Genomic DNA, 26363 nt, shown 5'->3' with positions numbered 1-26363 from the left:
CCCTCCACGCCCAGACACCATGGACCCCATCCAAAGAAGGACCCCCTCCACGCCCAGACACCATGGACCCCAACCAAAGAAATCTCACCTCCACGCCCAGACACCATGGTACCCATTCAAAGAAAGCTCCCCTCTGCACCCATACACCACAAGGCTCCAGACACCACAGGAACCCCAAACAAATCTCCCCTATAAGTGCATAAACCACAGGTGCCAAAGATACCATAAGGACACCCACACATCACAGAGGGCACCCAAACACCATGATACCCATCAAAACCAAAGAAAGCTCCCCTCTATGCCCAGACACCACAGGGGCCCCATCCAAAGAAGGCTCCCCTGTACACCAAGACACCACAGGGATCCCAGACACCAAGTAACCCATCCAAATAAGGCTCCCCTATACACCCAAACCCGGCAGAGATACCAGACACCACAAGGATCCCAGACACCACAAGGATCCCATCCAAATAAGGCTCCCATGCACACCAAGACACCACGGGGATCCCAGACACCAAAAGGATACCAGACACCATCTAGCCCATCCAAACAAGGCTCCCCTGTACACCCAGACACCACAGGGATCCCAGACACCAAAAGGATACCAGACACCATGTAACCCATCCAAACAAGGCTCCCCTTTACACCAAGACACCACAGGGATCCCAGACACAACAAGGATCCCAGACACAACAAGGATCCCAGACACCATGTAACCGATGCAAATAAGGCTCCCATGCACACCCAGACGCCACAGGGATCCCAGACACCACATGGACTGCCAGACACCACCGAACCCATCCAAATAAGGCTCCCCTGTACACCCAGACACCAAAAGGGGTCCTAGACATCACAGGAACTCCCAGACACCATGTAACCCATCCAAACAAGGCTCTCCTGCACACCAAGACACCACAGGGATCCCAGACACCACAAAGATCCCAGACACCATGTAATCCATCCAAACAAGGCTCCCCCTTACGGCCATACAGTAAAGAATCGGACACTACAGCACACCTGGATGCTATTCGTGCCACACACGCATCAGCCACATAGAGACAGCACTTCAGCTACACAAGCTCCTCAGGACCCAAGGCCTATAGTGGAACCGACCTGTTATTAGCACCCACGTCGGGCATCACAATCAAAAAGGTTCATTGGAGGCACAACCAGGGATCAGACAGAGACTGGGGGATTATCCCAGGGCACCAAGCGAGATTAAGGAAGACCACACAGGATCAGAAATACAGCTGCATACAGGTTGCAAGATTCCGGAAGATCGCACAGGATCTGAAAACCACTATATAAAGGTTCACACACAGGATCAGGAATACAGATGCACACAGGTGGCAATGAAAACCACAAAGGAGCAGTGCTCTCGCTGCACACAGCACATACTATCCCACACCAAGGTGTCATTCGGGAAGAAATGAACCAAGTGTGAGACAGACACTGACCCCGCCCCCCTCCCCGCCGCCCCCAAGGGGTAATGTCTAGGAGGGGGGGTAGATCCCTAGAGGTGCATGAACTCCGAGCAGCTGAAGCGGTTCCAGTGAAAAAACATGAACCCAGAGGGGTGGGGGTACTGAACCCAGGGGGGGGGGTACCAGCGCCAGAGGATGCACATACTCAGATATATGCCCCAATGCAAAGACAAAACACCAAACCCAGGGGGGTGGGGGGTAGATCCGTCAGGCAACCACAACACCCCACTTGGGGGCCGAGGGAGAGAGCACGGAGAAGGCACACGAACCCTTGGGGTGGGGAGAGATGCAAGAACAGCAGTGAAGACACGACAAGCGCGCCATTGCCCTCCATGCAAGGGGGGGCGGGGGGGAGGGTAGTGGGACAAGAAGAGATACAGATCCTGGCGGGGGGGAGGGGTGGTGCAGGACTCCCTGGTGGACAGTGGAGGAAGACACCAGAACCCTTGGGGGAGGATGCGCTAGCACCCCAGAAGAGACACACTCACCCCAAGCAGGAGGGGTGAGGGGGGGGGGAGATCCTGAACTGTAAATGTACCAGAATGAGAAGAGCCTGAGGGCAGCAGTGGCACCGTGCCACCAGCTGTGCCACGTGTGTCTGTGTGTGCGCGCGCGTGCGGCTCTGTGGCGGAGGGTGTCGCAGGGAGGTGGTGCCGCTCAACCTTTGGCACGGCAAGCAGAGCAGACATGATGGAAGGCGGGCTGGGGCGTGTGTGTGCGTGTGCAAGCAGAGCAGACATGATGGAAGGAGGGCTGGGGCGTGTGCGTGTGGCACGGCAAGCAGAGCAGACATGATGGAAGGCGGGCTGGGGTGTGTGTGCGCGTGTGGCACGGCAAGCAGAGCAGACATGATGGAAGGCGAGCTGGGGCGTGTGTGTGCGCGTGTGAGCAGAGCAGACATGATGGAAGGCGGGCTGGGGCCTGTGCCACGGCAAGCAGAGCAGACATGATGGAAGGTGGGCTGGGGCCTGTGCGTGTGGCACGGCAAAGGCGGGCTGGGGCCTGTGCGTGTGGCACGGCAAGCAGAGCAGACATGATGGAAGGCGAGCTGGGGCGTGTGTGTGCGCGTGTGAGCAGAGCAGACATGATGGAAGGCGGGCTGGGGCCTGTGCGTGTGGCACGGCAAGCAGAGCAGACATGATGGAAGGCGGGCTGGGGCCTGTGCCACGGCAAGCAGAGCAGACATGATGGAAGGTGGGCTGGGGCCTGTGCGTGTGGCACGGCAAGCAGAGCAGACATGATGGAAGGCGGGCTGGGGCCTGTGCGTGTGGCACGGCAAGCAGAGCAGACATGATGGAAGGCGGGCTGGGGCCTGTGCCACGGCAAGCAGAGCAGACATGATGGAAGGCGAGCTGGGGCGTGTGTGCGCGTGTGAGCAGACATGATGGAAGGCGGGCTGGGGCTTGTGCGTGAGGCACGGCAAGCAGAGCAGACATGATGGAAGGCGGGCTGGGGCCTGTGCGTGTGGCACGGCAAGCAGAGCAGACATGATGGAAGGCGGGCTGGGGCCTGTGCCACGGCAAGCAGAGCAGACATGATGGAAGGTGGGCTGGGGCTTGTGCGTGTGGCACGGCAAGCAGAGCAGACATGATGGAAGGCAGGCTGGGCCTGTGCCACGGCAAGCAGAGCAGACATGATGGAAGGCGAGCTGGGGCGTGTGTGTGTGCGCGTGTGAGCAGACATGATGGAAGGCGGGCTGGGGCCTGTGCGTGTGGCACGGCAAGCAGAGAAGACATGATGGAAGGCGGGCAGGGGCCTGTGTGTGCGCGCGTGTGAGCAGAGCAGACATGATGGAAGGCGGGCTGGGGCCTGTGCCACGGCAAGCAGAGCAGACATGATGGAAGGCGAGCTGGGGCGTGTGTGTGTGCGCGTGTGAGCAGACATGATGGAAGGCGGGCTGGGGCCTGTGCGTGTGGCACGGCAAGCAGAGCAGACATGATGGAAGGCGGGCTGGGGCCTGTGCGTGTGGCACGGCAAGCAGAGCAGACATGATGGAAGGCGAGCTGGGGCGTGTGTGTGCGCGTGTCAGCAGACATGATGGAAGGCGGGCTGGGGCCTGTGCGTGTGGCACGGCAAGCAGAGCAGACATGATGGAAGGCGGGCTGGGGCCTGTGCGTGTGGCACGGCAAGCAGAGCAGACATGATGGAAGGCGGGCTGGGGCCTGTGCGTGTGGCACGGCAAAGGCGGGCTGGGGCCTGTGCGTGTGGCACGGCAAGCAGAGCAGACATGATGGAAGGCGGGCTGGGGCCTGTGCGTGTGGCACGGCAAGCAGAGCAGACATGATGGAAGGCGGGCTGGGGCCTGTGCGTGTGGCACGGCAAGCAGAGCAGACATGATGGAAGGGGGGCTGGGGCCTGTGCGTGTGGCACGGCAAGCAGAGCAGACATGATGGAAGGCGAGCTGGGGCGTGTGTGTGTGCGCGTGTGAGCAGACATGATGGAAGGCGGGCTGGGGCCTGTGCGTGTGGCACGGCAAGCAGAGCAGACATGATGGAAGGCGGGCTGGGGCCTGTGCGTGTGGCACGGCAAGCAGAGCAGACATGATGGAAGGCGGGCTGGGGCCTGTGCGTGTGGCACGGCAAAGGCGGGCTGGGGCCTGTGCGTGTGGCACGGCAAGCAGAGCAGACATGATGGAAGGCGAGCTGGGGCGTGTGTGTGCGCGTGTGAGCAGACATGATGGAAGGCGGGCTGGGGCCTGTGCGTGTGGCACGGCAAGCAGAGCAGACATGATGGAAGGCGGGCTGGGGCCTGTGCGTGTGGCACGGCAAGCAGAGCAGACATGATGGAAGGCGAGCTGGGGCGTGTGTGTGTGCGCGTGTGAGCAGACATGATGGAAGGCGGGCTGGGGCCTGTGCGTGTGGCACGGCAAGCAGAGCAGACATGATGGAAGGCGGGCTGGGGCCTGTGCGTGTGGCACGGCAAGCAGAGCAGACATGATGGAAGGCGGGCTGGGGCCTGTGCGTGTGGCACGGCAAAGGCGGGCTGGGGCCTGTGCGTGTGGCACGGCAAGCAGAGCAGACATGATGGAAGGCGAGCTGGGGCGTGTGTGTGCGCGTGTGAGCAGACATGATGGAAGGCGGGCTGGGGCCTGTGCGTGTGGCACGGCAAGCAGAGCAGACATGATGGAAGGCGGGCTGGGGCCTGTGCGTGTGGCACGGCAAGCAGAGCAGACATGATGGAAGGCGGGCTGGGGCCTGTGCGTGTGGCACGGCAAGCAGAGCAGACATGATGGAAGGCGAGCTGGGGCGTGTGTGTGTGCGCGTGTGAGCAGACATGATGGAAGGCGGGCTGGGGCCTGTGCGTGTGGCACGGCAAGCAGAGCAGACATGATGGAAGGCGAGCTGGGGCGTGTGTGTGCGCGTGTGAGCAGACATGATGGAAGGCGGGCTGGGGCCTGTGCGTGTGGCACGGCAAGCAGAGCAGACATGATGGAAGGCGGGCTGGGGCGTGTGCGTGTGGCACGGCAAGCAGAGCAGACATGATGGAAGGCGGGCTGGGGCCTGTGCGTGTGGCACGGCAAGCAGAGCAGACATGATGGAAGGCGGGCTGGGGCGTGTGTGCGCGTGTGAGCAGAGCAGACATGATGGAAGGCGGGCAGTCAGGCAGCCATACCTGGAAGACAGGTCTGCAAAGTCCCCTCCGTCCAGCAGTCGGATCTTGCAGAAAAGCACCCCGTTCACAAAGGGCACCGCCGCCAGCTCATCCAGGGTGACACTTGTGTGGAACTTAAACTTCTTCTTCTTCATCAAGAAAGCCATTGGTAGGAGATGGCAGTGGGGTCGCTCTTCAGCACTCGGGTCAGGGGGCTCTGCGTGTGCTCTGCGTCCCCCGGGTGGCAGGGCCACAGTCCAGGGGTCTGGTGCTTTGGGCTCCCCAGCTGGGAGGGCCAGAGTTCAGGAACCTTGCGCTCGGGGTCCACCGGGTGTCAGGGCCACAGCCCAGTAGTCCTGCTCTGCTCGGGGCTTCCACTGTGGCAGGGGCCCGGTCCAGGGGCCCTGTGGTGGACCTCAGAAACCCCCCAGCAATCTCAGTCCCGTCTTCAAGTAAAGAAATCTGAAAACGTTGGCTCATGTCCCAATTTTAGTAAGAAACCCCCAAACCAGCAGGGGTCCATGAGTCAAAGCGAGTGGCTGCAGCGCCGAGGGCGGGGGGGTGGAGAAGACCCATGCGTGCTCTTGGCCCAGGACTGGCGGAGAGACGCAGCCAGCAGCTCCCTCCAAAGTCGGTGTCCTGAACTCGTACCCAGCGGGCCTCCCAAGCAGGCCCAGGGCCCCCCTTCTCCTGTGACAGCTCAGGCAGGCAGGTCCAGGGCCCCCACCTCGTGTGACAGCTCAGGCAGGCAGGTCCAGGGCTTCCTTTTCGTGTGACAGCTCAGGCGGGCAGGTCCAGGGCCCCCTCTTCGTGTGACAGCTCAGGCGGGCAGGTCCAGGCCCCCTCCTCGTGTGACAGCTCAGGCAGGCAGGTCCAGGGCCCCCACCTCGTGTGACAGCTCAGGCAGGCAGGTCCAGGGCTTCCTTTTCGTGTGACAGCTCAGGCGGGCAGGTCCAGGCCCCCTCCTCGTGTGACAGCTCAGGCGGGCAGGTCCAGGGCCCCCTCTTCGTGTGACAGCTCAGGCGGGCAGGTCCAGGGCCCCCTCTTCGTGTGACAGCTCAGCCCAGAAGCAGAGTCCAGACTCCTCCTCGCAGCGCCAGGCGGGCCCTTCCTGCAGAGCTCTGCCCAGCAGAGCCCGGATTCCTCCCCTTTCTTTCTCTAGGCCTGGGAGGAAGCTGTGCAGGGAGGCGAGGCCCAGCCTCTCGCAGGTATGAGCTCCATGGCTGCACCCCCCCCCCCCCTTTACTTCCTGGATGCACTGTTGCCTGAGTCACGTGAGCAGCACGGGAGCTATAGGAACAAAACAGAACAACAATTAGTAACCGAGATCCCGTCTCATGACAACAGATCCAAAGGCCCCCATCTTCCCTGGCACAAACTCTGGGCGCAAAGTCAGCGTGTTTACACCGCTACACTGCAGGCTTTGCTCTCAAGGGCACACCTTGGCGAGGTGGCCACGGACACCCACCTGGCAAGGTCATGCAAACACACAGGCCCCAAGTAGCAACCTGGGCCCCGACCCCCCTCTAGCCCCACCTGCATACTCCGAGGTGCACACAGGCGCATGCCGGGTAGCCAGCCACCGCACCCCCACAGACAGGTCCACTCCACACACGCAGACATGCATAGATCCAACCACGACACGCACAGCCCACTCAGCGCCCACACATACACAACATCGACACACTTGCCTATACGCGTACAGACTTGCTCAGGACACCTGTGAGAGACAGACACACACAGACACAGACACAGACACACTAGACAATGGCGCGATGTAATGCCCTGTGGTGGATCAGAAAAGGGATGGGCAAGACATTTTCACGGTCAGGTTTAAATAAAATAAAATGAGGCCCACCTTTGCCTCGGACTAAGGGGTGTTGCCGACCTATTTTACTAACTAAGGTGCTCGCCAGTCAGTTTAAGTGTCCAAAAGAAGTCTGTCCACTGCCCAAATGCAACCTATCTGACCTACCACTAACATAAGCAACTAAGATCAGGAGAATGACTCCCTCCTCCTGGTTACTGAGTTCTTCACAGGAATTCTGACTTGTTTCACTCAGTAGACCAAATGCAAACAGTCTTCTCTAAGTTCTGTAGTTCCCTTAGGGGACTGTATTTTTTTCTCCGTCATCCCCCGCCCCCCGTATATTGTTCTCCACTCGTACTTTGAATACTCCATTTCCAATTATAATTCGCCCGTCCCCAGAGTGCCGTCTCATGTATGAGGTTTAGAAGACTATTCCACAAGTGTCTTTTCCTCTTCTATTCTCCTTTTTATCTTTGGGATATGGATTGGCTTTTCCCAATGTATAAACAGTGAACGAGTTCCACTATAAAGCTTCCCAACTTTCACACACCAAGGTCGCATATGTCCACAAAAGCAGAGCATAGAGATCTGTCGATACAAGGTACAGTGAAAAAATACATATTTTAATCAATATACACATAATAAAACAACATGCTAAAAAACATAACAGGCATTTGTGTCCAACTGACATGTCTACTGCTATTGGTTGTCTATTTCTAACTAGATAGACAGGCGGTGAGGTTAGTACTGAAAAGAGGCACATTTACAAACAAAGCCCTAATCTGCACACCATTCGAGACAACGAGCGTAAAATCTAACACACTGCAACATAATCCCGAGTGGAATAATCGGCTGGGCCAGATATATGTCCAGAGAATGCATAACTGCTAAGTTTGCAACAGAAGACACTTACCGGACAGTCCTATGAATACGAGACCCGGGGAATATAACTTCACACATTACAAAGAAATTGAAGTACCTGACGCATAGGCCAGTACACGTTCTAATAAACATGTAAATCAAACACGTGTCACCCACAAGAAGTGTCCTGAAGACAGTTCTGAGGGAGACACGCAAACTATACTTATCCACAGGTGTTCTTTGGTCCTTGGATCCAGAAACACGAATGGGTGTAGACAAGATAAAAATGAAACAGAGAGGGTTGTACATGTTTATACTCGTTTGGAAATATGCCTCTCACTTGATCTAGTGGAACTCATTCACTGTTTATACATATCTGTCCTCATCCACAAGCCCCCCATAAAAATAACAAAAGGAGGACCCCCTTGCTCTTTCTTTTGTTTGTTTTATTATTTGTAATGCGCGGTCATACCCTCAGGTACCAGTGCGCAGCATTTACAAGAGATCGCGAAGCTTAGTTACAGCAGCAAAGTAAAGAAAATATACATATACATAGTAAAAGTAATAACCGGAAAAATATACATATATACAAATGGGCAATAAGTACACAGTAAGTACAATGAGTAAGCAGTGCAATATATACAGCTGGCAGTTTGGAGGCGATTCATAGGCCTACGTTTTCAGCCATAAAACAACCTTAGAACGGAAATTCTGAAAGGGAAGGTCCATTCTAAGAGTTGGCGGAAGGGAGTTCCACAGTTTAGCTGCTTTCACTGGGAAGCTGTTACCCCTATAGTGGAACGTTTGAAGATGGGGACTGAAAGACAGTCTTTGTAGGCCAATCTTATGGGTCTCAGAGAAGTCTCTCTATGAAATCTGTCGATCGAATAGATAGGGGCAGCGTTGTTGAGGGATTTGTGCCTGAGAGAAGCAGTTTTTAAGAGAATTTTGTCTTTGATCGAGATCTGTTGGGAATGTACTGTAATATGCTCTCTTTTGGAGATGCCTAGTGCTGCTCTAAGAGCGTTATTCTGGAGAGTTTGCAGTTTGCTGGTGGTGGCTTTGGAGGACCCGAGATAGAGAGCGTTACACTAATCCAGGCGGGACAGTATGAGGTCTCTAGCAAGGGTCAAGCAACTAGTGTCGGATAGAAAGGGTTTGGCTGCACGAATCAATTTGCACGTGTAGGCCGTGGAGGAGGCTAGAGAGTTCACCCGTCTGTTGAAGGAAAGGGTAGAGTCCAAATAAAGGCCTAGTGTTTTAACCTCTTGTCCTATGTTGATGCTATGGCCATCGATCGTGAAACAATAATAGGCAGGGCCTCATTTCTTTAGGCTGGTGGTAGTGTCTAAGATGAGGAGTTCTGTTTTATCATCATTCAGGCATAGTCCGTGTGCGGCCATCCATGACTGGATGATGAGGTACACCCTATTCACCAAGGCCAAATCCTTCCTGTGATCTCCCGAAAGTGGAAGGAGGATCTGGGTATCATCTGCGTAGTTCGTGTAGGTGATGCCAAGATGATCCAAATCATCGAAAAGGGGCATGGTAAATATGTTGTACAGTGTGGGGGAGAAACAAGAGCCCTGTGGCACACCACAGGTGATGGGTATGGGGTCTGCTGCAGCTGTGGGTGAAAAGACCCTCATGGTTCTGTCGTTGAGAAATTATCTGATCCATGTGCTGGCCTCAGCCGAGAAGTGAGCTGATGTGTGTAGGTGCGTGCATAGGACAGAGTGATCGACCAGGTAGAATGCTGCAGAGAGGTCTAGGTGGAGGAGTAAGGCAGCTTGGCCGTTGTCTCTAAGCTTGTCGATCTGTGCTTTAAGATCGATGAGAGCAGTCTCAGTCCCATGTTGCGGACGGAAGCCTGATTGTCTAGCTCCTAGTAGGTGGTGTTCTTCCAAATACTTCTGTATTGTACATAAGCAACCTTATCCAATATTTTTAGAAGGAATGGTACGGTTGTCATGGGTCTATAGTTTGTAGGCGTGGCTTGGTCAAGTGTGTTTTTTTGTTTTTTAGTAGTGGGAGTACCCAGGATTATTTTAAGTTGGTGGGGATGGAACCAGTGGAGAAGGAGGCGTTCGATTAATTTAGTGGAAGAACGAAGAAACAGTCTTTACAAGCACTCGAAAACAAACCAAACCAACGTCGGCCATAGGAAAGTATCATTCTCCGCAAGGACAGAGTCTCCTTCGCCAAATCGGGGGACCCCAAAATCGGATCCCTGGCAAAAACACAGAGAAAGGGGCAGAAATTCTTCCAGGGAGGATCCGCGGCGACTCTCAAGAGTCCAAAAGAACATCTGACCCGGGAAAAGGATCCACTACAGAGGGCCCACTATAAATCAAAAACAGAATCTCATCATGACCAACGCAACTTCAACAAAAAGACTGTCTGGTCTCTAAAAATAGAAGAACGGCAAGAAAACCGTGATGAAGTAATTCTCAATAGATGAGGAGTCTTAACCCACTTTAGCTTTATTCCAGAGCTTCATCAGATCAAATCAGAGGATTTGAAATTGGTGGACCCTTATCATTCAAGTTGTAGAGCAAAAACTTACCTGTACATTCCCTCAAAGAAAATACAGTCCCGAAAATTGAAGAAAAAGAGGATCTATCTGAACTTGGTTACAGGGTGACTGAAATTTTGCCGTCACCTGTTGAATGCAGAGAAACTCAGGAAAACGCCTCAGCAAAGTTTACAAGCATAGACTCTACAAGACAAAAGTGCGAAGACCACTCCTTCAAAAAGAAACCGCCTCAGGAACAGGAAAATTCTCAAAGAAGTGGGAGGATTTCAACAAGCAGGAAAAATAGGGGTACCAGCCCAATTAAAAACCCATAGAAATCAGTGAACAAAGAATCTTTGAAAAAACAAACGCCTATGGCACAGAAAACAAACAACTTAGATCGAACGAAAGCATCAGAAATTTCAGACTCCCAAAATTACAGCTGCGGCACAGAGAGGAAAGCACTGGAGCAAGCTGATGTCCTCACGACATATGTTAAACCTTGACACGGTCTTCAAGGAGAAAGACCGCCTACCGACATGGGAACAGGGAACGTCGAGAGCAACAACTGACTACATCTACACGTCCCGTCCCTTCCTAGAAATCATAACAAATTTCAAGGTTCGCATAACAACAGCCAGCGACCACAATCAATTAATAACAACCTGGTCGACCAAATTCCAGAGGGCACAGGAAGATCCCTATGGCGTGGAAGTAAACAACCAGGGAAACCGCCTAAAACTCTCAACCGCGGCTATAAGGCTGCTCACAGAGAGATACTCTGAAGAGGGTCTGTCAGAAGAAAATCCCGAACCAGACTATGTGCCTCTACTTGTAGCTTTTTCCACAAAAAAGATCGCTCAAACCTTTGACACCACACACAAACACAGCTACGATGCTCAGCTGGTCTTAAAAAGACAGGAATTCTGAAGAATTAAGCGACAACTGAAGCAAACATCGCCCCGTCAACAGGAGAAAAAGCTGTTGGAAGCTTGCAGAAATTACAGTAACTGGGATAAAAATCATCGCTCTCCCCTTTAGCAGCAAGATTCAGAAAAAGTTCTGGAAGTGATTTGTGGTGATAAAGCCAGAGAATTCTGGTCACTCATAAAATCTACAACCCCGTCGAAAAAAAACTCCATCATTAAACTCAATGGGGGAGCAGAAATGGATTGATCATTTTACAACTCTTTTCGAATCTCCATCAAAGGAGGAGGAGGAGGACTGTGCCAAAAATGACCCCTCGAGTTGGTTATATCTCGATGACCAAGAAGAAATCTTCGAGACTCTAAAAAAAACTAAAGAAACTCTAGAGCGGTCGGCCCAGATGGGATCTCCAACATGGAATTTAAAAAAAATCCCACAGAGTGGTCAAACCTCTTAAAAAAGATCTTCGCTAGATGTGCAAAATCGAAATCCATTTCATCTTCGTGGACTAAAGCGACAATCGTTCCAATTTACAAAAAGGGGGATGCATGTGACCCCTCGAATTTTCGTCCAATTGCCCTTCTGGATTGTATCGGAAAGGTTTTCGGGGCCTTATTGTTGAAAAGACTGCAAACTTGGGCAAAACTTGCTCCATGCTACGACAGATTTCAAACAGGCTTCAAGAAAAATGTTGGTACATCGGCTAATATTCTTGTCATCAGCACTCTAAAGAGCAAGGTCCTTGAAGGAAAACCCAGATGTTTCATGGCCTTCGTTGACCTTTCCCAGGACTTTGACCTGGTAGACAGGTCTCGACTCTGGTCAATACTTGAAGGATGGAAATGTCCTAAGGAAATTCTCCTGCCGCTAAAAGCACTGCACACAAACACTTCCAGAGTGCGACTAACCCCTCAAGGACAAGTCTCTGCAGAAATCCCCACGAGCAGAGGGGGGTCAAACAGGGGTGCCCTCTTGCCCCTGAGTTATTCCTAGCGTACATGGGCGACTTCGGAGAAACAGAAGCGCTCACCAAAACTTTTACACCAAAATTGGCCAAGGTACAAATTAGCCGGCTCATGTATGCTGATGATCTGGTCCTGTTTGACCAGACCCAGATAGGAGTATAGAGACAACTGACTAATCTTCTACACTATACGGTAGAGAATAACCTACAAATCAACAAAGACAAAACAAAAATACTAATTTTGGAAGCAGCTCCAAAAAAATCCGACAAATACAAGTGGTACCTGGAAAACACGGAGATTGAAAGAATAAAAGATTTCAAATACCTGGGTGTGACTTTAGACAGTTCGCCCAATGAAATTGCAATGCAAGAAAGCCTGATATTAAAACTAAAAAGTTAGCAGCACAAGGCAAAGCCATCGATCAAAAGTTTGGAAAATTTTCCACAATCCCGGTAATTGAATTCTATAAAAAAAAAAAGTAGTGCCTTCAATTACATACGGAGCAGAAGCTATGCCTCAGATCCCAAAAAAACATTGGACAAAGCTAGAAGGCCTCTTCTGGAAAAAGGTATTGTGCTTACCAAACTCAACCTCAATGCCGGCAATCCGACGAGAACTCAGTATTCTCTCCCTAGCAGGCACGGTAAACATCAACTCAATCTTACTTTACCGAAAGTGCATTTCCCAAGACGCTCAGAACATTTACACAATGATAGGCGAAGAAATGAAAACGGATTCAGTGAAAATGTTGACAAAATGAAGAGTGGAAAATGTAGCCTTACTGGCCTCAGTCGCATGTTCTGAACACGACCTGACCTCAAATCCGGTCAGAGAATGCAAAAAACTTTAAAAATCTCGATCGGTCACACACCCAAGCGGAAGTAACAGCCAACAAACTCCAAGCTCATCTTTCTCCTACCCTGTGCAAAGTAAATGAACTTCAGAGGTAAATAAAAAAATTCCCAAACAGACCATCTAGGAATTACTTGCTCAGGATAAGACTAAATCTAATTGAAACCAATGAGATTCGTTACATCCGAGGTTTCTCAGACACATGCGAATGCCGTTTTTGTGGGGCAGAAAAGGAAACCATACGCCACTTGTTAATGGCCTGCCCAAAGAGCCAAACGATAAAATCAGCTTACCTCGACACTTTCTGGGCAAACAGACACTTCGACCCCAACCAATGGTGGCTCAGACTAATCGGTGGTGACAGAACAACGTGGCAAATTGCCCTGGTGAAGATCATCCAAGAAACATTAAAAATGCTAGGCTGAGGCATTTTTGAAAAATACAGGAACAAGAGTTTTTGTAAAGTTCCATTTGGAACATATACAAATAAAATAAAAAAATAAAAATATATATATTTGACGGCAGAATGGGCCAGATGACACTTTTTTGGGTTGGCGGTAAAACCAGCATTTCCCAGCGACCTGGTAACCTCATAGATGTGAATCAAGTGTTGCTACCAAGTTCTACTATGAATAACTAGGTCATCCAAATAGGCCCTGCCAAACTCAGAATGGTCGGAGGACCTGATCCATCAACCTATGAAAGGTTGTGGGTGCCCCATGGAGACCAAACTGTAGAACTTTAGACTGAAATATCCCCATAGGAATGGAGAAAGTGGTCTTCTCCCTTTCTCCTGGATTCACTGGTACCTGCCAATAGCCTTTAGTTAGATCAATTGTGAAAAGAAAGGATAGTTGTCAAACCGGGATAATGCGTTTAACTTCCTAAAGTCAATACAAAATCTCCACGACTGATCCAGTTTTGCAACAAATATTGGCGAGGACCAGGGGCTCAGCATTGGTTCTATTATATAGGAAGCCAGCATTTTCTCCACTTCCCTTTGGAATATTTCACTACAGGCCTCCAGAATTCGATAAGGTTTTAAATGGACAACTTTATCAGGAGGAGTATGAATGTAGTGAAAAAACCCTTTTACTCTTCCTGGTTCTCTGTCAAAGATGTCTGGGAACTGGTCTAACAGGGATTGAATGTTCCGTTTCTTATTGGGTGACAGATCCGCAGGAATTAAATTGATCCCATCTATGTCATCGGCCAGCAGACTAGCCATCAATACAGAAGATGTTTCAACTGGGTCCTCCCTCCACTCCTTAACAGGTTGACGTGATAAATCTGTGTTTTGGCCCTTCTATCCAACTTACAGGATACCGTTTGTTCAAGAATTTCATAGGGACCATGCCAATGGAAGAGCATTTTATGTTGTGAAGTGGGAAAGAGTACCAAGACTTTCTGACCAACAGAAAAGGAACGGGTGATGGAGGTAGCTTTTTGACCTTCTTGTGATTTACTCCGATGTGAGTGTACTATAGATCTGACTACAGCCATATGTTCCTTTAGACTTTGGGCAGTCTGGGATAGTGGTAACATGGCCTCTTATCGTTCTTCTCACGTTTCTCTTAGCATATTGAGAACATCCCTGGGGTCTTGTGCGTATAGAAGCTCTAATGGCGAGAACCCCAGGGAGGCTTGTTTCCCCCCCCCCCTCGAACAGCAAACAGGACCCACATTATAATGGGGTTCCAATTTCTCCCATCGACTAACTTCTTGAGGAAAGTTTTCAGGTGTTATTATATCATTCTACTAGCCCATCAGTTTGTGGGTGATACACCGAAGTTCTGAGGGATTTGGCCTGTAAAACTTCTTTTACTTCGGCCATAAGCCGGCTCATGAAAGTGGTTCCCTGGTCAGTCAGGATTTCTTCAGGAAACCTACTCAGGACAAGAAGGGAAGGAGGCGTTTGAGGATTTATTGGGTAGTGTTAGACCTCATTGGGAAAGCCCCTGGATATCTGGTGGCATAATCTACTATCACTAAGATATCTCAGTTTCCCAGTTTGGTAGGTTTCAGAGGGCCAACAATGTCCATTCCTATTCTTGAAAAAAGGGACATCAATGGCGCTCAAAACGTGGGGAAAGGAGATAACATCTTGACTTACAATTTATGAACACTTGTTTCTTTTATTGTGAACACTATCCTAAACTTTTTGTAATTAGCTATAAGGATTGGCAATAGGTTTTCTTTTAGTATAGGCTATTTTATTTAACAAGACGCCACTAGGACTGCCTTATTATTATTTGATGGTCGTAGCTTGCTCCCATCTTAGATTTAGGTTTAGATTAGGCATTGTTCCAACCCAACTACAGTTTAATAAACACCCTTGAAGGGTGATCACTTGTGTCTGTTGCCACCATGAGTTCCTTAGATTTATGAATGACTCTCCAGTTAGCCTTCACTTGAGAATCACTTTTAGGCACACACGATTAGTATTTCATCGGTTTTCTTCAATCTAATATTCAATAAGTGCCATTCGGGTGTTTTCACTCATACGCAAGTGCTAATTTTGTTAAAATCATTGTCCTTTGCTACTGTTGCCACAGTTTCTTCATGTAAGGGATTAAAATGCTTGGTAAGACTCACCAGCTTCTGTTTTCACTCCTTTTGTGTGCTTTAAGGCTTCCATGATTCTGGCTCCTTTCGAACAGACACACTTCCTTGGTGAAGTTGCCTTTGTTTCCTGCCAGCCGAGTACAAAGCTTGATTTGCTCCAAAACCCCTGGGTGGACACCAGTCTTCCTTCACGCTGCACACCTCTGCACTTCAGATTTAGTGGGAAAAGGGCCCTCCTAGGGCCGACAGTTGAAATGTGCTTTACAATAGTCCCTCTATTTCTGCCAACTTTTGTGTGGCTTGCCAACAAAAAGCTTTCCTTCTACTGCTACTACTGCTGCTGCTCCTCCAACTCTGCCTCCATTTAATGGCCTGCACCTGAGGGGTTTCTAAGCCTCTCTGCCTCCGTCAGGTGTGGGTCATTAACACTAACAAGATAACCATTTCTACAAAATTGCTCTTGTGCCCTCTTCCTCGTCCCAGTACTTATGGGACTTGAAGTCCATAACAACAGAATTAGGTTTTCTGGTCAGCTTTCGACTTTTAAACTCATATTGACTTCTTCCGGGTTTGTTTAAAGGACTCATTACAAGAATGTACTTGAAAAGAAGAAGGCAGTTCTTTTAAACCATCCTCACCAGGTTTCCTTGCTCTATACCTCTGGGATTTGGAATAGTTAAGTCTCAGATGAACTTTCCTTACATAAGATGTTAAAAGATTTGATCTCAACTTTACCCACATTAGGACGCTCAATTTGTCATTTAGACAAATCGTAACGACAATAAGCCATTACATGCCTTGGTACTTGTGAAAGGTTCTCCCCTTTGAAAGACAAATACTGCGTCTGATCCCGCGGGATATCCTCACCACCCTGAGCCATGTCTCCTCCCAGGTGATCCTCGCGCAGAGCACCACCGCCAAGGTCAGGATAAGGAAGTGTCTGCCTTTCCCTGGCCACCTAGGAGGAGACTTTAGGCAGGGGCTTAGTGAGGGATCCACAGCATTCATCACATCTGATTCCTCATAGGAGTCGCCTCCTTTGGGACTTTAGCCCACTACGCAAAACACTTCATAGGGGACAGGACAAGCAGGATCTCACTAGGGGTGACCCCTTCCCCCCCTTAGGGGACAAGAAATGCCCAGTTGACAATGCTATAACATCTAACTCGACCCCAGAATCCCAATTATGTATAGGCTAAAATAAGGGGGCTAATCAAAGTACCACTGTACAGGACCCTTTAAACTTGCCTGGCTTGGTTGCCGACCCTTCCATGCTGACCAAAAAGGTGTTCCGCCTATCATTACAGAGATGGATGTGAAAGGACCAAGACCATTACCTGGGGAGGGGAGCAACTGCGAAGTTAACCAGCCACGGTGCGGGAGCCAGCCCGAGCAACACAGCACCCCAAAGTAATCTGCACTGCAGCGCGGAGCCAGGACACCCTGGAGGCGGGGCCACATCGCATAGGTGGGACACTGCCGAGCCTAGGAGTGCCCAGAGACACCAAGAGACCAAATCAGCCTGGAAGAAGTTTACCGGCATGCCTCAACTACGGCACCTGAACGAAGGAGCACAATCAGGAACAGACTACCTAAGCAGCACAGGTCCCATGCTACTTGAATTACCACCGCCTCCGCAAAAGAGCACTGCAAACAAGCAGGTATGCATATCACGTCAAAGAGAGTGAGGCGGCCGCTACGCAACACTCTTGAAAAGAGTAATAGTAACGAGAAACCGGGTAGAGTATCCGAGGACCATTGAGGGGGCGGGGCTATAAAACCCAGAAAGCACTACAAAAACCCCAAAGGGGTAAACCTGAAACCAAGATTCGAAAATTTAGGGAGCTCGGAACTATTTAGATCCTTCATGTAGTCTTGAACAGCCTGGTTAGCACAACATCAGGAGCTACATTTGGCTCCACAGGCCAACTGATACTGAACAAACACACCTATATGAATGTAACTCTCTGCGTTTGGGACAATCTATAAATGAACATTAGGACACATCTATATGACATTTGAAGCATAAGGGGTCATAAATAATCGACACAATGATACGTGTGAATCTTATGTGGAAGTTAGATTTGCGGAACGCTATGTACTAGCTCCTTGTTCCCCATTGGTAACCCCTACTCCCCAGTTAATGGTGGATACCCAGGTGCTGGATTTAACTCCTGCTTATCCAATCTTAATTTTGATTCCTGTGAACTCAATAATCCACATTGAGTTACCAGAGAGCAGAAAGCACAAGAAACAACCCGGGCGGGTGAGCCTGAATTCAATAACCCAGGAGGGTTTACCCGAGAGTGGAAGGCACGAGAAACACCCAAGAGGGTGAACCTAAATTAAAGGATCTGCAGAGTCAAATTGCACACTTAAGGAACAAAACATCTTATCTTGAACAAGGCTTCTCTGGAAGAGGTCAGGAGTCCTTCTTTATAGAAAGTCAAGGAGCTGTGTTGTGAACAGGGCAACTAGACATAGGCCTTGAAACCAGGAGAGAAATCAAGAGACATTTTAACTTTGTTTTTTAACTGTATGAGTGGGTCAAGGGGGTGGAAAAGCCCTAAAGAAGAAGATTCGAGAAAGACATTTGGGGAGGGGGTCATGCACCAACCAGCATAAGCCTTTGTTAGTGGTCGGGCCAGCCAGCAGGGTAGCACGAGTGTGCACGGAGGATGAGATTGATTTATGCAAGACATTCTGACGAGCACGCCTTGGTTATTTTGTAGATTCGAGATACTCCCGTTAGAGGTAGGGCTAGGTGAGGCATTTAACGTGAGTCTTTAGAAATGTCTGATTGCCCATCGCCCGTGTCTGGCCTACTACACCGCTCTCACCAAAAGCATATGTCAAGTGGATGCATGGACGAGAAACGATGTACAACTAAACCCAAAGTAATAGCATAACCTCGCCCGCCAATGGCAACCCAAAGGAATAAATCCTACAGACAGCCCACAGGTTTGCCCGTTAATTTGAAAAGGGGTCACTTAACATTCCACAAAACACTACAGACCCGTCTTTTGAACACACCATAATAAAGGCCCACATTTGGTTCCAACTCCACGCAGACACGAGGTGCCGTACAAGTCCAACTCAGGATGGCGGATGCACAAAATCCGAGGGGAGGCTAAAGTCTGTTAATGTTTTACCTGAAAGCTGCAGCCCCAGTCTGCACCTCACACCAGGAAGCCTAAAAGTAATCCTAACTGCAAGCTGCATGATCCAAAAATGTCAAAGGGACCTCACAGGACTACGAGTGCCTGCTTGCCGACAATGCACCAAGGCTATGATATGATATGGCATTTTTAAAGTGCCTATACACAAGTGTTAGGCGCGACGAGGCAAAGGAGAGGGAACAGAGGGAAGACAGTGACAACGATCTTACTAGGCCTGGTGATATTGAGATCATGCAAGTGCAGGGCAAGGGGAAAGTGCAAAGAGGGGGAAGGGGACAGTGCAGTACATGGGATCGACAGTAAAAATAATAGACTAAAGCAATAAATAAAGTGCGGCCATCGGGTGGCAAGTGCAAGGATAAGTGCAGACAAAAGGTGTCAAGTGCTGGTAGGGGACTGTAGGGATACAGAAAACAGTCCCCAAGTGCAGGGGTTGCCAGTGAGGCAGTGCAGGTGTGCAACTGGTGGGGGAGGGGACCTGGGCCCGAGAGCAGAGGGTGGCCAGGTGACCAGTGCAGTTTCAGTCAGGAGTTCAGCAGGGGAAAGGAGGAGAGAAAGCAGAAGCAAAGAGGAAGGTTCTGAGGTGCTTCCAGAACTGGAGATGGTTCTCCTCAAATTTCAGGGAGGCCGGGAGGCTGTTACAGAGGGAAGCTACAATGACAATACATACACAGGAGTGGGATTAAGCACCAAACTATCAGGGGACCTCACGATGAACCACGATGTTCATCTTCAGGAATACTACCCTCGGACTGCATACCAAGGCACCAAAAGCACAGGACTGCTTATCCAAAGCAAAAGACTGCATACCAAGAAACCACCATTACCGCAGCAAGCATAAAGGAGCTGGATGTTGCAAAAAGGCTGCATCATTTGTCCACCTCCATACTACATATCAACGAAGCACAGCTATGGTAGCACACTCTACAGAGCAGGATTTAGCACTCAATCGTCAAGGACCTCGTGCTGAAGCACTGCACTTTCATGTCCCAGCACGACTCTGCCCAAACTGATATAACCATGCTGTCTTCATAGTGTTTAAACCTTAGAGCAACATCTTTTTTTATTAGTCTGGACAACATTGGTCAACTGATTTTGTCCCCAGGCGCCCAAACGCAATTCTTTCCTTGACATAACTTGCCCCCCAGCGTTCCAGTGTCATTCTTACCCTACTGTCATTTGGCTTCCGGATACCTCACTTTAATTTGGGATTTTTCGCCGATAGCTATTACATCACAACCTTACCTATTCAGGGTCACTCCAAGGAACCCACTAAGAGTCTGCCTTTGGTGACTCGTCAATGGGGAGGGGGAGGCCCACGGGAATACCTTCCCCTCAAGTTGAACTTAGTACCCAAAGCTGCCTGATCCTTCCGCACGCTGATGCAGGAGTAGTCGGTGCACACCGTCGGCAGAGATACTGGCACACTCTAGAGTGCCTTAGGATGCCTTCTCACACTTACCCTACTCAAAGGGCACCAACAATGAGACATCACACCAGGGATAGTGCTTCCAACACGGTGCAGCAACCACAGCAGATGAATCCTCCAAGTTACCCATTGAGACTGTATGGGAAACGGGAAGCAATACTAGACACCACTCAAAGACATGTGCTTCTTTCCACAAGCACTTTATTGCCTATTGCACAACATATTGTGGCTAAGGTTGGACAGCGCCAAGTACATTGAGGCTAAGCAATGCGGGCTCCAGAGGGAATTGATCTCCCTATATGCGGACGATTTCCTGCTTTATGGTAAGGATCTAGTAGTAAATACCAGCCCACTCACTCCGAGAACGATCAGATGTGGTGATCGGACAGTCTACAGGTCATACTACAAGGGGCTGCTCCACCAAATACTATCGCTCTTCTTTATCTTCTGGTCTCGTCCCTCTCTATTTGGTTGAATCCAATGAGTTTACTCCTTCCTTTATTTCCCCCCCATGTCTATTTCTAATGGAAGGTGCTACCTGATCAACTGATGCTTTTTGATGTGTTCCTTATTTGTAAAAACAACAAGTTGTATTTTTTTTTTTTAAAAACAGTCTACGGGTCAACTGGCCAAAATCTTCCCTGTTTCCTCAGACTAGTACCACTTACCAACCCGTGGATATTGGGCAATGCAAACGGCAACAAGATGGAATAATATTTCTAGGAGTTCGGGTTTGAAGGGAGGCCTCGAGGTGCTTGGACTAATCATCTAGTTTTTTTAGAGGAACTAGAACACAAAATAAAATGATGTATGAGCCCCCACAATCAGTCTAAGGTGAGATCTGACCTTCCCAAAAAAGCTATTAGGTCTAAAGAAAGCTCTGCCATTACTTCCAGAATGTACCCATTTGGTCCGGTTTATAAATTGCCATTGTTCCTTCTGCACAGACTTAGCCTGGCACCCGAAACCAACCCAATTAGGCTGGGACATCTTATGCAGGAACTATGAAGAGGTTGGGATGGCAGCTCAGGATATGGAATTGTATTTATTGACAGCACTGCCACAGTGTGTGAAAAATTGGGGTTCTTCAGTTAGAGCACCCGCTCCCCAGGAAGTTATAGGGGGATGCTGCTCCCCCTACGTCACTTAGATCTCTCTTTCCGTCTGGCTTGAATGGCAAGACATGAACATTTGAGCCAGTGAGGTGCATTGCGATGGCTTGGGTTAGACTTTGCAGGAGTTTGAAAATTAATTTCCCGTGCACTCCTTGGTTGGGTGTTGGGGTGTAAGAGAAATTAAACCTACCGGTAATAACGCATTTAGGAGCTCCTTGGAACCTCTGGGAATTGTCCACTTGGGAGACACGTATCCAGAAGGACAATTTATTAGACGAGAACGAATCATAAAAAGAGAAGGAAGTAATCTCATTAAAATACTTCAGTATGACAGAACGTGAGATGCTCTTAAATCCTGCAGCACCCACTTCACAGACGAGCAAACACACGCCATGCTGCTGCAATGTATGGTCAACTCGAAGGGGGGTGTTGGTGGAAAGTCTCTACATTACATACAATGGCATAGAACTCGAACTACTCCGGGGCAGCCAGAATTAGCATGTACTGGGAGGAATTTAGGAGACAATGCTCCAACCCCCTTGGAAATCCCCAGAGTACATACCCGGCCCAAAGGGCCCAATCTGACCTTGATTCCAGGTCACGCTGTCGGAAATGTGGTAAAGATAGCGCCCAGTGTTTGCGTTTCACGTGGGAATGCCCTAGGGCAGAGCAAAGCTGGAAAGATAATCTTAGTAGAGTTAAAGACACAACCGCCTTCTCGCTTCTCCCAGACCCCATTTGTGGTGTTTGAGAGCTTCCCTAAAGATATTTATAAATGAATATCAGTACTTCTCTACTTTTATCTTGGAAGAGTGAATCTACGTCCTCAACTGCAGTGTTAGGGAGAATTCTCCAGAATGGCTAATTTCGCTTACCTACTGAGTCCCTCAGCAGCTTTGCTGGATTTCTAGGATTTATTTGTTTCACCTGGTAGAGTGCAAGTCTTACATGGGATTTTGCTGTGTGTGTTTAACATTTTTTGTGTTCATAGACTGTGTAGCCTCACCTACTCCACAGGCATCTTTTTACTGTGTGTTACACTGCACCTTCAGTGCAGTGACACAGGGTTGTCTTTTAGACTTCCCAACTCAGACTCCATTTTCTGGGACGGACTACTTTCTCCCAGAACATGTACAGTTGCCTTTCACTTTATTAGTTTTTTTAATCCACAGACCCAGTACAAACCTATTACATGGAGTACTGGAAAGGGTTAATACTTATCCCTTTTTGTCGGTTTCTCTTGGAGCACGGTTTCACTCCCTTTTCATCAAGACTTGGCTGGTGGCAGTGGTAACTATCCTATCTTTCCTACCACGGTTATCTTAAATAACCTTGGTATTGTTTTGGCTATCGTGGTAGCCTCGAACTTAAACCCGCTAGACCATATATATTTTATTTCGGTTCCGGCTGGGTTTAGTCACAATTTCTTGTTGTAAAAAGTCTTTTTTCGCGTTTTACTATGCACGCCAAACCAGGTTTGGTTCCTTCGTTCACTGTCTTTTCGTGGGCTTCTACACAGAAGCCCTCCTTAGGCGCCCGAAAGTCTGGGTAGGCAGAATGTGAGGGAGGGGTTTTAGGACACCTGCCATGGGTTCCCTTGGTAACCCAAGTCGCACTCCTGTTTGATTGGCTGGGTGACTGTCCTGCCAGGACAGCCACCCTGCGTTGTGATTGACAGCCAGGCTATGCGAAAGGGGGGAAAACTGCATAAAAAGCAGGTGTCTGGGCCTGGAAAGGCAGAGTCGCCACTGGAACGAAAGAACCGACGAGGAGCTGACGGAAGAGGACCCTTACCATGACTGAACCGCCCGGTGAAGCCCTGCTGCAGGTCTGAATCTTCAAACTCCAACGACAGAAGATCCTCCAGGAATCTTCTTCCCCCAAGCTGGTGGGACCAACCAGTTTGCCCAAACTCCAAGCCAGGACTCCCCACTCTGGTCGAATTTGCTGTAGAAAGCTACAGTGAACCAGATAGTCAGGAAGGTCGGACCCTGCTTGGGTTTTAAGGAGTGCACCTTTTATTTGTTGCTTTGCTCTGCTGCTGGTTTCTTCCATGGGCAATGCAGGACCCTCCAGTCTTCCTACTTCAGGCCAGTCCGACAGTCGCTTCAGGAACCGTGAGCCTGTAGGAACGTCCGCCTCAGCTACAGCTTCTTCTCCATTTAAAGGTACTGTGCAAATCCGTTTGTTTGTTTCGTTCAGCCGCGGTGAAAGTGTGTGAAATCTTTCTCCAATCTGAGCGCTTGTCCTTCCCTACTCTTTAAACTAACTTTTCTGCTGACCAACTTCATCCGGAACTCTTGGCAAAGACTTAACCACAAACTACCCTGAACTGTGTGATCTTGAGCAAAAGACTTTTGTCCTATTGACTTTGGCCCTAAGCCTTTTTGATTTGATTCCATCACTGTAGTTCCTCTTTCTAGATTGCCTTGCTTATTTTTTTTATTTTTATTTTTTTAATTTTATTGGTTTACATACAAAACTTTAAAATAAGACCATTCATTAGCCCTCATTACATCTCTTATAGTCCACCACGTTAGTCCAGTAAACGCTTTTCAATTATCGCCAAAACGTTTGTCAGCGGCAGTATCAATTTCAGGTCTATTCCGTTGAACATGTGTTGCCACCACTCATCTGCGTTGAGGGATAGATGCCACTCGCTCCATATAACCAGGAGTCGGGTTCTCTCTGTACGTAAGTTTGTGCAGAATAATACCAAATGTTTTAGAGTTTCCGGTTCCTGAGCACAGCATCGACACATAGGGTTCAAGTTCGCGTTAGCTGACCATGCTCTCAGGCGTTCTTTAGTTTTAAACATGTTAAGCCGAAAGCACATGAACAACCTCCTTGCGTTTGGATCTGGGAATAATTCAATATATTTTTGCAAACTGTTGAATGCCCAAGCCTCAGGTGGCGCTTCGCTCATTAGCTTCGAGGCCCCTCTTTCGGAGCATGTCGACTCCCAGTCTAGGCGCCACAATTTTAGTTTTGCTGCGTCCGGATTTCCCTGTAGCAGCTCTGGTTTGATGTCATACTCTGACATTAAGCTTTCACATCATTTCAACCACATTGCCAAAACACCTGGGGCTGACGAGCCAGCATTGTGAAAAATGGAAAATTGCGGAATTTGTTCGCAAGCTTTTGTTTTCCGGTATAAGGATAGCAAACTCCAACATACTTGTGCGTGAATAGAGATTAGTGATAGTTCATGCCTGATTGAAGCCGTCGAAGTGCCTTTTGCTATACCCAGAACCTTTGTCCAAAAGGTGTTCTCAAGTGTGACCACAACTCCCATGAACAGCCCAAAGCATTTTCTGCCCCATACGTTAGGGCTGGTATTACTTTTTGTTGGTAAAATCGTAGGACTGCTTTAAGGGAAAACCTTCCGAAACTTTTCTTTAGCACTAGGGCTTGATTTGCCAGTTGTTTGCATTTGCATTTTGTCGTGATTGTCCATGGATCGTCGTTAAAACTAGAGCTAATGATCATTCCAAGGTTCTTTACGCTAGATGATATCAGGAGTTTTTCTTGTCCCATAAACCAAGATTGGCTCTGTCATTCTTCTCCGACCACTTTTAAGATTTTTCAGCACAAGGATTTCACATTTCTTTGTGTTAATGAGTAAATGGTTTTCGACCACATATTGCTGTACTGCATTGATTTTTCTTTGCAGGCCAATTGGTGTTAAGTCCAGTAGTATGAGGTCGTCTGCCTACAAGAGCCAACTCAGATTGGATCCATGCATCTTTGGCGGGAAGGAACTTACGGCCTCGATAGAATTGCCGATGTCAGATATAAACAAACTGAATATGGCGGCTGCCAGGGGACAACCCTGTTTGATTCCCTTAAATGTTTCGATCGGTGGTGACGAAGTGCCAGTTTGGTCTAATCTTACTCTGACAGAGGTGCCGGTGTGTAGATCTTTTATTGCAGCCAAGAGGTCATCAGGACAACCCCATGTACTCAGTTTTTTTCCATAACAGTTCTCGATCTATCGTGTCGAAAGCATAAGAGAAGTCAATGAAGGCAAGGTATACAACTGTTTGTGATCCAATTGCCTCCATTTTCAGTAAATTCAGCAGCAATAAATTCAGCGAACATCCGACGTGTTTTACAAAGCTGGTCTGTCTGATGTCGACATGATTTGATCGTGTGGCCCACTTGACTAACTTGACTTGTAGCATAGTTGCGTAGATCTTTCCCAAGACGTCAAGTAAGGCGATCGGTCGGTAGTTTTTTGGGCAAGTTCTATCTCCCTTTTTATACACCGGCACAATCATGGCCGATTTCCATGAGTTTGGCATCTGACCTTGATCATTTACTCTCTGAAAAAGGGTCACGCAAAGGTCAGCCCATGACTCTGGATGTTGCTTGAGCGTAAAGTTTGTCAGGCCATCTGGACCCGGTGCACATGAATTGTTAGCTTTGTTAATTAGACTTACAATGTCGTCTTTGCGAAATGTTAAGGCCCATTTAGTTTTAATTGGAACAGGCAAGTCAGTTGTTTTTGAGTTCTTTTTGTATAGGTCGTTAAAGTGGGCAATCCACACTGGTTCTGGAACCATCGATGCTTGAAGAGCGGCCTGGGGAGCTTGTGTGTCGATGATGTTCCAAAAGTCTCTAGTGGTCTTATTTTGGAGACTAACATACGCTCCGAGTCTCTTTGCATCATTGTGCATTTATGTGTTTTGATCCAATTTTGTATAACGCTGTTTGGCGGCTTTCCTCACTGCTACACAGGAGGCCTTGTCGGCTGTCTGAGCTTGTCGAATAGTGCGCCTCATCAGTCGTTTCCGTTTCAGTATGTCTAGATCAAAACAATGGAGGCGTTTTATGTTCAAGTGTTTTAGGCCACCGTTGTTTGTTTTGAAGTTGACCAGTAGGCCTGCATAATCAAGAATGGTTCCTCCCATGCAGTACTGGTTGGATATCTGAGCGACCTCTTCCTCAGCTAATGTTAGCCTCACTCTATTTGATTCTACTTTAATCTTTTGCGGCCATTTGGACCCAACGTTTTGCGTAGAATTCGTGAATTCCATGATTAGCATGTCATGGTCGCTCCTTTCTTTT

General features: G+C 49.0%; 1 protein-coding gene across 1 annotated transcript in view; it reads right to left on the bottom strand.

The window, feature by feature from the left end:
* Positions 1-26363, bottom strand: part of EEIG1 (estrogen-induced osteoclastogenesis regulator 1) — a 662295-nt gene that overhangs the window by 623694 nt on the left and 12238 nt on the right. The window contains exon 2 of the mRNA XM_069609104.1: positions 5097-6365. Coding sequence (XP_069465205.1) covers positions 5097-5242 — 146 coding nt within the window. The 5' untranslated portion in view covers positions 5243-6365. The remainder of the gene's footprint in view (positions 1-5096; positions 6366-26363) is intronic.

The sequence above is a fragment of the Ambystoma mexicanum genome, chromosome 8 (genome assembly GCF_040938575.1).
Source record: "Ambystoma mexicanum isolate Mex_15411 chromosome 8, UKY_AmexF1_1, whole genome shotgun sequence".
In the NCBI taxonomy this organism is placed as follows: domain Eukaryota; kingdom Metazoa; phylum Chordata; class Amphibia; order Caudata; family Ambystomatidae; genus Ambystoma; species Ambystoma mexicanum.
The sequence above is the reverse complement of the archived record's forward strand: the minus strand, read 5'-3'. Positions and strand labels throughout refer to the sequence as shown.